At 37.8% G+C, this 12,048-nt stretch overlaps 1 protein-coding gene across 11 annotated transcripts in view; it reads left to right on the top strand.

Moving 5' to 3' along the window:
- The window catches only part of FHOD3 (formin homology 2 domain containing 3), a 492,898-nt gene that overhangs the window by 365,113 nt on the left and 115,737 nt on the right, over positions 1 to 12,048 (top strand). For 9 of the 11 annotated variants that reach the window (XM_067699291.1, XM_067699286.1, XM_067699290.1 and 6 more), the window contains one exon: positions 10,665 to 10,799. In XM_067699291.1, the coding sequence (XP_067555392.1) occupies positions 10,665 to 10,799 (135 nt within the window). The remainder of the gene's footprint in view (positions 1 to 10,664; positions 10,800 to 12,048) is intronic. The other 2 variants (XM_067699289.1, XM_067699297.1) reach the window with 1 other exon arrangement.

Raw genomic sequence — 12,048 nt, 5'->3', positions numbered from 1 at the left:
GTGGGCTTCCCTGGTGGCGCAGTGGTTGGGAGTCCGCCTGCCGATGCGGGGGACGCGGGTTCGTGCCCCGGTCTGGGAAGATCCCACATGCCACGGAGCGGCTGGGCCCGTGAGCCATGGCCGCTGAGCCTGCGCGTCCGGAGCCTGTGCTCCACAACGGGAGAGGCCACAGCACTGAGAGGCCCGCGTACCGCAAAAAAAAAAAAAAAAAAAAAAAAAGAATTTCATGTAAATGTAATCGTGCAGTAAGTACTCTTAGAGAGGGGTTGACTTCTTTCAATTAGTGTAATTGTTTTGCGACTCCTCTCTTTTGTTGCATGTTTCAATAGTAAATGCCTTTCTATTACTGAGTAGTACTCAGTTGTATGAATATACTACAATTTATCTGTTTACCTGTTGATGGACATTTGGGTTGCTTCCAGTTTTGGCTATGAATAGTTGTGTACAAGTCTTTGTATGGAAATTTGATTTCATTTCTTTTGGATAACTACCTAGAAATGAAATGGCTCAGTCATATGGTAGGTGCATGTTTAGCTTTGTAAGTAATTGTTAAGCTACCTTCCAAAATGGTTGCATACCAGAATAATGTAGGCCTCATAAAATGAGATGAAATATCTTTCCTTCCTCTTCAACTTTCTAGAAGAGTTTGCATAGCATTAGTGTTATTTATTCCTTAAATATTTCTTAGAATTCACCAGGGAAGCTCTCTGGGAGTAGAGTTTTCTTCATAGGAAAGTTTTAAACTACAAATTCAATATCTTTAATAGATGTTTATCTGATATCAATCCACATCAGGTCATGTATTTCTTCTTGAGTGACTGTTAGGAGTTTTTGTCTTTCAAGGAATTTTTCCATTTCATCTAAGTTGTCAAATTTATTGGCATAAAATTGTTCAAAATATTCCCTTATTATTCTTTTAATATCTCTTTCAATGCTAAAGTTCACAATTTTTGTCTTCTCTCTATTTTCCTGATCAGTCTGGCTAGAGGTTTATCAATTTTATTGATTTTAAAGAATCAGTTTTTGGTTTCACTTAATTGTCTAATATTTTTGTTTTATGTTTCATTGATTTCTACTCTCTATATATCCTTTTTTTCTACTTACTTTGGGTTAAATTTGCTCTTATTTTTCTAAGTTGGAAGATGATGCCATTGATTTGAGACTTATTGCCTTTTCTAATATAGGCATTTAGTGTTGTAAATTTTCCTCTATGTATTGCTTTAGCTGCATCCCACATATTTTTAACATGTTGTGTTCTTATTTTCACTTAGTTCAAAATGCTTTTTAAGATTCCACATATGAATGAAATTATGTGATATTTGTCTTCCTCTGTCTGACTTATTTCACAAGGTCCTTCTGTGTTATCACCAATGTCAAGATTTTATTCTTTTTTATGCCCGAATAATATTCCATTGTGTATATATACCACATCTTCTTTTTTTTTTTTTTTTTTTTCCACATCTTCTTTATCCATTCATCCACCAGTGGACATTTAGGTTTCCACATCTTGACTATTGTAAATAATGATGCAATGAATATAGGGATTCATATATCTTTTCAAATTAGTGTTTTTGTTTCCTTTGGACACATACCCAGCAGTGGAATTTTTGGGTCATATGGTAGTTCTGTTTTTAATTTTTTGAGGAACCTCCATACTGTTTTCCATAATGGCTGCACCAATTTATATTCCTACCAACAGTGAACAAGGGTCCCCTTTTCTCCACATCCTTGCCAACACTTGTTATTTCTTGTCCTTTTGATAATAGCCATTCTGACAGGTGTGAGCTGATATCCCACTGATAATTAGTGACATTGAACATCTTTTCATGTGCCTCTTGGCCATCTTTATGCCTTCTTTGGAAAAATGTCTATTCAGATCATCTGAACTGGACTCTTTTTTATACCTTTCATGTCTTAACATGTTCATAGTTTCTTTAACTTCTTGAATCTATGGACTATAGTCATAATAACTTTTAATGTTCTGGTCACCTAGTTCTATCATCTGTGTCGTTTCTGGATTGTTTTCAATTGATAGATTTGATTTTATTTCTTCTTTATGGGTTGTATTTTCTTCCTTGTTTGCCTGCCTGGTCATTTCTTAATGGATGCCACACCTTGTAAATTATCTTTTTTTTTGGATTCCTATAAATATTCTTGAGCTTTGTTCTACGATGTGATTCATTCAGAAAGTTTGATCCTTGGACTTCCCTGGTGGTCCAGTGGTTAAGAATCCATGCTTCCAATGCAGGGGGTGAGGGTTCGATCCCTGGTTGGGGAACTAGGATCCCACATGCCATACAATGTGGCCCAAATAAAATAAAATAAAATAAAAGTTTGATCCTTGCAGGCCTCATGTTTTTAGCTTTAGGCAGGACCAGAGCTATGTTTATAAAGTCCAATAGTTTACTTCTTACAACTTTAACTGATGCCCCCTGACCCTTTGGCTTCTGCTTCTCCCAGCTACATAATCTCTCCCCGCTTTCCAGTTTAAAGTCCTGGATGCACGACTATGATTAGCTCGTCCTTCTACACCAGAAGCCTCACACACCGCTAGACAGCTTGCCTCTGGATGAGCTACCTTTGGGGCAGGAACCCACTCTGTATTCACTTAGCTGTTGCCAGGGGCACAGGGTCCTATGCAAAAATCATTATCTCAGCAGGTCTTCATCATGTATCTTCCCTTAGAGAATGGGCTGGGGATGTAGACACATGCAGACTAACATATACAGATTACTCTGACTTAATACATCCTCATTATTCAGTATCTAATTGATTCATTGGGTGACTAGTCATGCAGCTCTTCTAAGTGCCAGGATGCAGAGATGAATGAGAAAATAGGATCTGACCCAGAAACTTAGACTGCAAGAGGAAATATAATAACATATATGGAAACGATGAAGGCCAAATTTAGGGTAGTGGTCATTTTTAGGAAAGAAATGAAAAAAAGTAAATATTTAAGCTGAGACATGTACTGTGGCAAGTACTACAGGGATGGTACTTTACTAAGTACCCGTGGTGTGGGGACAGAAGGAATATAGGTCAATATGGGGGCTCTGGCCTGATAGGCCTGTTTAAAAGCTCAGCTCTGCTACATCCTAAATTTAACTTTGCTGTGCCTCAATTTCCTCATCTATAAAGGAGATAATAATAGAACTTAGTACAAGAAGTGGTAGGGATTAAAAGAGCCATTTTGTGTAAAATAATTGGCACAGTGTATTGTCTCCATAAATGTTAACTATTATTATCAACCATATTTCAGTGCAATCGAGTTCCTGTTCCAGACGTCCCAGCAAGGGAGGCTTGAACCAGATGGGATTTCTGGGGCAGTTCCTGGAGACTTTTACGGCCAAGATTAAATACTGCAGTTCATCTCACTCAGAGTATATCATCCACTCCCTTGCAAAATCTCTCTGGCCTCTGGCCACCCGCATTCTTATGTGGCTTCATTTGGTTGCAGCTGCCTTGGGTGTAACTTAGATGACTTCAACTTTCCAGGTGCATTCCGGGTGGCACGCAGTCCTGATGATGGACCCAGCTTGTAGCCATGATGGGAAGGTTCAGATCAAACCCACATCCCACTCTGGCCCCTGAGGCTGGGAACCTCAGGCTGGAACTCCCCTGCATCTGCAGAGTTTAGACTCCCAACATAAAGTGATGTGTGTTCAGTGTCTACTGTGGCCCAGATGCTGTCCTAAGCAAACTCAAGGGCACACTCTCATGTAAACCAGTAGTACTTCATGAGTTGGGAGTATTGTTATCGCCATTTTACAAGCAGGTAAAGTGAGGCTCAGAGAGGTAAAAATGACTGGCCATACTCAGGTTTTCTCAATCCAAAGCCTTGTGCTTATTCCTTTACACCCTAGCTTGTCCCCAGCCTGGCCAAGATTAAACAATGCAGCAACTTCCAATCACTACAGGCATTTTCCTGAAAGATTGAATATGAAAGATAAAAATCTGCTAAAGATGCCTTTATAAAGAGAAAAATTCACCATACTACCTTGAATTTTGGTGTTTGGGTATTTTCTTTTAATTTTTTCTAGCAATGATTTGGGATATTCCCTTTGTATGGTTTGAATGCATTCCAGCATTGGTATTATAGGTAAGCTTATTTCCAGAAATAGGATTTATAAGGCCAGGGTTTATACTCTTACATGTTTGGCTTATCTAGGTAGAGGGAGATCGAGGGGAATTTAAGTTATTAATATTATATGTATAACTCTTTGTTCCCAGTATGACCAAAGTAGATTATATGTTCGTGAGGCCCTTTAATTGCCCTTTCCTGCTATAGGAATCTGTGTTAGGGCACCCAAAAGAATGGATCTTGAATTGTAGAAGGCATTTGCTGCATTTTAGGAAAAGAGGAACCAGTCTTCATTGCTTTGCATTAGCAGCTCACATCTCAGTTCTGAAAGGAAAGAGCCTCCACGTGTTGTCAACACTGCCTGCCTGTGTGTTCACTGATATACACTGGCCTCAGAGCCAACACGAGGTCTGCCTTTGCAGCGTCTCAGTGGACAGGGGATCATCTGCATTCCCTTTCCTTAGAGGCACCCAGGAAGGAATGACAGCATCCACTAGATAAGATTGAACACTTTTTACCTTCTCAAGTTCTAATACTATTCTGATTTTAAACAAGCTGCAATATTCTCATTTGAAACAAGGAAATGATGTTAATGAATGATATAGAGAAGCTTCACTGTGACCTCATTAGCATAGCCACTAATGACCCATTATTAAGTTACCATGCATGAAGTTTTCTTGAAACAAGCTGATATAGTTAGAAGAACAAATTTAAAGTCAGAAGCATAAGGGGAAATGGCAAGGTCCTTATTTGGCTCCTCACCCAAGAGCTTCTCTCTCCTCACTCTGAAAAGAGAACTCAAGAGATGAAGCTGCTGATCCTTACGAAGACCACCACACAGGGCAGGCTGGGAGCCGAGCTAGAATCAGATTCGCCTAAAATAATTGTCCTATGTAGGGTACCTTATTTTTTGTTTTGTTTTTAAATTTTGTAATTGGACATAACTTTTAATGTTCAGCTAGCTTGGGGCTTCAAAGATACTTTATATTAACTGTGAGCTATTTGTCTACCCAAGGACTTTTGATTATTAAAGAGAAGTGGAATGAATTTTAAAAATGTATTCCAGGCTTACAGAAAATTGTAGATAATTACAGAAATTATAGAGCAATAAAGAACATTATATATAAAATTGAAGACTTCATCTCTTTTCTTCTTCTCTGGAGATGACCACTACCCTGAATTTGGTGTTTACCATTTCCATATATGTTTTTATATTTTTCTAAATATCATGTATCCCTAAATAGTGTGTGGTTTTGCTCTGCATGTATTTAAACTTCATAAAAATGATAGCATGCTGTTCATGTTCTTCAAACTACTTGTCACTATCAATATATTGTGCTTTTGAGAATCATCCAAGTTAGTCCGTATCACTGTATTTCATTCATTTGCTCAAGTATAGAGTATTCCATTTGTAGATATTTATGCTGTTTCTAATTATTAGCTATTAACAGTACAAAACGGTGTAATATTTTGTATTCTTGTACATGTCTGTCATCCTCATACATGCAAAGGTTACTCTAGTATAAACCTGGAAGTGGAATTGCTGGGTTGCAGGATATGCACATCTTCAAATGTATTAAGTTTCTCCAAAATGATTTTATCAACTTAGACTCCCAGAAGCAATATATAGGAGTTCTTGTTGTCTCGTTCTGTGCTTAGTGTCATCAGGCACTAATTTTTGTCGACCTTCAACCTGAGAGGTGTGAAACAATATCTCACTATGGGTTTAGCTTACATTTCCTTTCCCTGATTTCTGGTGAAGATGAGTAGCATTCATATATTTATTGGCGATTTAATTTTCTTCTTCAGTGAAGTGCCCATTATCTTTTGCTCATTTTTCCATTGCCCATTTTTCCCCTGGGTAGTTTGTCTTTTTCATACTGATTTAGAGGGGTTCTCTTTGTATTGAGTTTACTAATACTTTGTGGTTTGTATGTGTTATAGTTAGCTTCTCCCAGGCTGTGGCTTTTCTTTATCCTTAGTCTTTCAATGTATACAAATTTTAAATTTTAACATATGCATATGTGTTAAATTTTCCCTTTTTGATTTCCCTTTTGGGTTTCTTGTCTAAAAAAATTCTTATCCTAATATCTAGAAGTTGTAAAGTTTTGCTTATTACGTTTTCACTTAAACTTCCTAGAATTTATTTTTGTGTCTGGTATGAGGAAGGGCTAACTGTATTTTGTCTTATGTAGCTAATAGTTGTCTCAGCACCATTTGTTAAATAGTTCATTTCCTTCCTGCTGATAAGTAATGACACATCTATCATGAATCAAGATTCCGTATGTGTATGAGCCTGTGTCATTCCATGTTTCTGTTCTTGCACCAAGACCACATTCACATTTAATCATTGTGGTTTTAGAATGGGCTTGATATACAGTGGGGCCAGTGATCCACTTTGTTCTTATTCAAAATTGTCTTGGTCATTCCTGGATCTCAGTTCCTCCATAAAAATTTTGGAGCCACCTTGTAACGTTCCATGGAAAATCCTTTTGGAATGTTGAATAAAATTGATTTGGAATTGTATTAGAATTGTATAAGTTGAAAAAGAATTGGCATTGGCATCTCGACTGTATTGAATCTTTCTATATGTGAATGTGATATAATTATCATTTATTTGGGTCTTTTAATAAAGTTTTATAAATGTCTTTCATATAATTAAGTAATTCATAGTTACCTTGTGGTTAACTTGGTAAATTGTTGCTGATATATGAAAATACAATTGCTATTTGTACGTTTTATATTGAGAACCTTGCTAGACTCTTATTAATTCTAATAACTTGTAGGGTTTTTTTTTGATTCTCTAAAAAGCTGATATTATCTGCAAATAATGACGTATTTCTTTCCCTTCCTTATGCTTTTATTTGTTTTACTTAGTGTACTGGCTAAGAATAACTTCAAATACAGGCAATTCTGGGGGTATCCTTGTATCACTTCTAATGTTAAACTGCTCTTAATGTTTCAGCATTAAGAATGACGCTTACCATAGTTAAAAATTTTTTTTTTTTTACTGAATACCCATTGTCAGGTTTAGAAAGCTCTCTTCTATTCCTAAGAGTAATGAATTTATTACATTCTTGCTTTTCAAATTGTTGAGTTGCTCACTCATTACGCTTTAGAAGCATCCTAAAAGTTTTGATATATAGTCTTTTCATTATGATACTCTTTGAATGTTTTCTAATTTTCTTCTTTGACCTGAGTTAACTAGAAAGGTTTTAAATTTTTCCAATTATATGGATTTTTCAGATGTATCTTCTTATTATTTATTTTTAACTCAACTGCATTGTGATTAGGAAGGTAGCCCACATGAAAACCAATTCTTGGTATTCATTCACGCTTGAACTTTGTCACAGGATTGACCATCAGTTTTTGAATAGTTCCTGTGTATTTGAGAAGATTGCATTTTCTTTAATTTGGGGCACCAGGTTATATATGGTCATCTGCTAGGTTAAACCTATTAATCAAGTTAAACAAGTCTGTTACATTCATAACAATTTCTCTCAATCACTGTGTGAGTGGCATAAGAAACCCCTCCACTCTGATCGTGGATTAGATTTGGCTGTATATAACAGAAAAATAAATAGGTAACAGTATCTTAAATAAGATAGAAATTACACAAGCTAGTCTGGACTTTGTTTATATGAAAGATAAATAAAATTCTATCTATGCCTACAGGTCCAAGGTGCTATAGTAGCTGCCTAGTGAGCCCAGAATATAGGTGTTACTGAACTTAGGTCTGGCTGCTCTCTGCTCAAAAGTCAATACTCAAGATTCAAGTGCTTTAGCAAAGGAAACCATAAACAAGATGAAAAGACAACCCTCAGAATGGGAGAAAATATTTGCAAATGAAGCAACTGACAAGGGATTAATTTCCAAAATATACAAACAGCTCATGCAGCTCAATATCAAAAAACAAACAACCCAATCAAAAAAATGGGTGGAAGACCTAAATAGACATTTCTCCAAAGAAGACATACAGATGGCCAACAAACACATGAAAAGATGCTCAACATCACTAATCATTAGAGAAATGCAGATCACAACTACAATGAGGTATCACCTCACACCAGTCAGAATGGCCATCATCAAAAAATCTAGAAACAATAAATGCTGGAGAGGGTGTGGAGAAAAGGGAACCCTCTTCCACTGTTGGTGGGAATGTAAATTGATACAGCCACTATGGAGAACAGTATGGAGGTTCCTTAAAAACCTAAAAATAGAACTACCATGTGACCCAACAATCCCACTCCTGGGCATATACCTGGAGAAAACCATAATTCAAAAAGATACATGTACCCCAGTGTTCATTGCAGCACTATTTACAATAGCCAGGACATGGAAACAACCTAAATGTCCATCAATAGAAGAGTGGATAAAGAAGATGTGGTACATATATACAATGCAATAGTACTCAGCCATAAAAAGGAACGAAATTGTGCAATTTGCAGAAATGTGGATGGACCTAGAGCCTGACATATAGAGTGAAGTAAGTCAGAAAGAGAAAAATAAATATTGTACAATACCGCTTATATGTAGAATCTAGAAAAATGATACAGATGAACTTACTTGCAAAGCAGAAACAGAGACACAAATGTAGAGAACAGATGTCCCCCCCGGGTGGGGGGAGGGGGAAGGGGGAAGGGGGATGAATTGGGAGATTGAGATTGATATATGTACATTACTATGTATAAAATAGGTAATTAATGAGAACCTGCTGTGTAGCACAGGGAACTCTACTCATTGCTCTGTGGTGACCTAACTGAGAAGGAAATCCAAAAAAGAGGAGATATATGTATACGTATAGCTGATTCACTTTGCTGTACAGCGAAACTAACACAGCATTGTAAAGCAGCTATACTCCAATAAAACTTAATTTTAAAAAGTAAAATTAAATTAAAATTAAAAAGAAAAGATTCAAGTGCTGGTAGAAACAGAAAGGTTGCTTTAATCAGAAAACCGGCATCCTGGGGAGAAGGTGGACTCATGTCTCAAAACCAACTCTGAAGCTTTTGCTCAGCCATGAACATTTTTAAAGGGAAAAAGGGGGAGTAATCTCAATCATTGAGATAGGGGGTCAGCTTCATTGCCATCTCCCATTGCATGCAGGCTTGTCAACTCCTTGTAATCTTTCTTTAGATGCTATCTTGTTTTAACAGTTTGTTCATAGGATTACTGACAGGGAAGCTGGGGAAAAGATTTAGTCATCTGTTACTTACTTATTCTTCATTTTTACTTCTTTGATCTAAGGAAAGAACCAACAGGTTAAGCAAGGTATTGTGTGATCAAAAGGTTTAAAACGTATGCTTGGGCCGGAGATGAGTAGGGCATGGGGGCTCCTGGTTTAAGGTTAGTTACAATATAGCTTTGCTAAAGTGACAAGACAAAAGGAGCTCTCTCCTGCAGAGAGCTCTTTCCTGCCAAAAGCTGCTTACATAGGATTTGGTTACTCCCTCCCTGTAGCTACTGGGGATAGTGGTTTCTTCCCTCTACTTCTCCTCCCGCTTCTGATTGATATCCAGAGGTGACTCACCTTTTCTAGGGAGAGCAGCTGTGTGACTTACGGCAGAATGTATGTGATGCAAGAGTCACATCTTTCTCCTGGGAGGACCTTGTGTTCCCCACCAGACAGGTATATTTTCATCAAATTCAAGTAGGCTATTACCCAAGCTATATATTAGAAATATTTGTGTCTTAGTTTAGAAGGTTTTTTTTCCCCCTCAATAAATGAAGGGCCAATTGTCTGTAACAGATTATGTTTATTATTCCCCAGGGGTCCAACAGACTCTTCTTACCAGCTAACCCTCTTCTTTATTTTCCATGTAGTTATCTAATTTTGCCTTCTACCCATTCTCCTGACTTAACATTTCCTGTGATTCTTCACTGAGGCCGTCACACAGCTGACCTTCCCCGACACAGCATCTTCAGTGAACGGTCCAGATTGTTTGTGTGGTATTACCAGAGTCAAGTGCCGTCCCCTGAATAAGCTGCATGTTCATGGATGCTTCTTGACATGGAATGAAACTTCCTTAATTGCATTCAGATTTCAGACCATTGCTGTCTTTTTCTCCTTATCTGTCATCCCAACATCTTGTTTTAAGATGACATAACTATTTTTGGAGGTATATTGAGAAACTGGTGTATAGCAAAATATTTTTAGTACATGTAAAATAGAAAAGTTTTAGATTGAATGTTGATTCCAGCTCATCAAAGTCTTATCATAGACCAGTTTTAAAATGTGTGTGTGTGTGTAGAGAATAATGTATATATATTTTAAGTATATTCCTAGAATACTTATTGATAATAATAGCACTGATTATTGATGACTGCTTGTATGCCAAGCATGTTGCTTAGTATTTTATATGCATTATCACATTTCTGTCCTCTGAGCACATGAAGCAGGTTATTTACCTCCATTTACAGATGAAGATCTTGAAACAGAAGACCTGAGACACTCAGTAATTTTCCCCATGTATTACCTAGGTACTAGCAGACCCTCAGTTCTAACCAAGGACTCACTGATTCCTGCATTAGTACTTTTAATCACTGGACAAGCCAATCAAACATTAACTCATTGTATCTTTAGGTCATCACTGAGTGGTCTTCTCACGTCATCCTTTAGGCAGCACCAAGAGTCCTTGGCGGCAGAGAGAGAGAGGCGGCGACAGGAGAGAGAAGAAAGGTTGCAGAGAATAGAACGGGAGGAAAGAAACAAATTCAGGTAAGACAGATTTTAAGATTTTTTAAAGAATGAGCTGAAAATTAAATCACATGCCTTCACCATTGCATATGGTTAATACTTATTTTATTGGACGCCTAAAAGAAGATGCTTTTCCCACTTTCTGGTTTGTTTCTTACTCCCTGTAGCAATATTTCATATTTTTTAAGCAATAATTTTTCCTTCTATGGGGGAGAAAGAGGCATTGTGCTGATTACTCCCAGCCCATTGTCCCCCTGATCGCTTTGGTCTCTGTCCAGCTCCAAGGATGTGTTCTTTGGTGTGGCCCACTCCAGCTTCCATGTCTTGGCCTGTCTGCCCCGCTGAGTCCAGCGTCACTCCTTTTCTCCTTCAGCCAGATCAGCTGTCCCCGTTGCCCCCATCTTCCCGGTCAACCTTCTAACACTCCCTTTGCCTGGGTTCAAGCTGGGCAGTGCTTTATAAAACGCCAGACACTTTCCTTACACATTTCATACCTTCTACTATTCTTTTGTCCCCTTTATCTTTCCCCTACTTCCCTCTTGCCTTCCCCATCTCCTTCCTTCCCCCTCCTTCATCTTCCCATTCACCTCTCCCATAGCTTCCACACTCTTTCTTTTTTTTATTTCTCTCCCATCTCCACTTCCTTTTTCCTCAGTTCACTTTTTTGGGAAAAGTATTCCGATCGATTACTCCCAGTGAAATCTACAAAGAATGTAAAGCATTGTCAATGAGGATTTACAAGTTCAATAATGTTTTTTTTTCCAGCAGCCAGGAAGAGTACGTATAATTGTAGAAATGACCAAAACATGAGCAGAGTTGTGAGCTTGCCTTGACCGTAACTCACTACTATATGAAAAGAAGTATCCCAAGTCTGTGGGTGAAACATTAATCCCGACTTTTGTAAGATGGGGCTAATGGGCTGCGTGAAGTAAACCAACATCCTTCTCATACCATAATTGTGTGGTATATACCTTGAGCTGTCAGATTTCTACCAAATGATATATGGAAAGACCAGACCTGTATGCACCATTTCTCATGAGGTAGCTCTGGAAGTTGTCACTTTTGGAAAGACCGATTTGTAAAACCACTGGAACGGGTTAAATGCTTCCTGATTCAGTGCCTTCTGAGAGATTCACATATTTCACCACCAAATAGCAGCAGAGAATCTGACTGAAACACATGGAAAATTCAGAGATTAGCTGACACATCTAAAGATTTTGATTGAAAACCTCTTAAAACAGGGTACCAGTTCTGGGAAAGATGGAATCAG

Source organism: Pseudorca crassidens, chromosome 12, assembly GCF_039906515.1.
Source record: "Pseudorca crassidens isolate mPseCra1 chromosome 12, mPseCra1.hap1, whole genome shotgun sequence".
Taxonomy (NCBI): Eukaryota; Metazoa; Chordata; class Mammalia; order Artiodactyla; family Delphinidae; genus Pseudorca; species Pseudorca crassidens.
The sequence above is the reverse complement of the archived record's forward strand: the minus strand, read 5'-3'. Positions and strand labels throughout refer to the sequence as shown.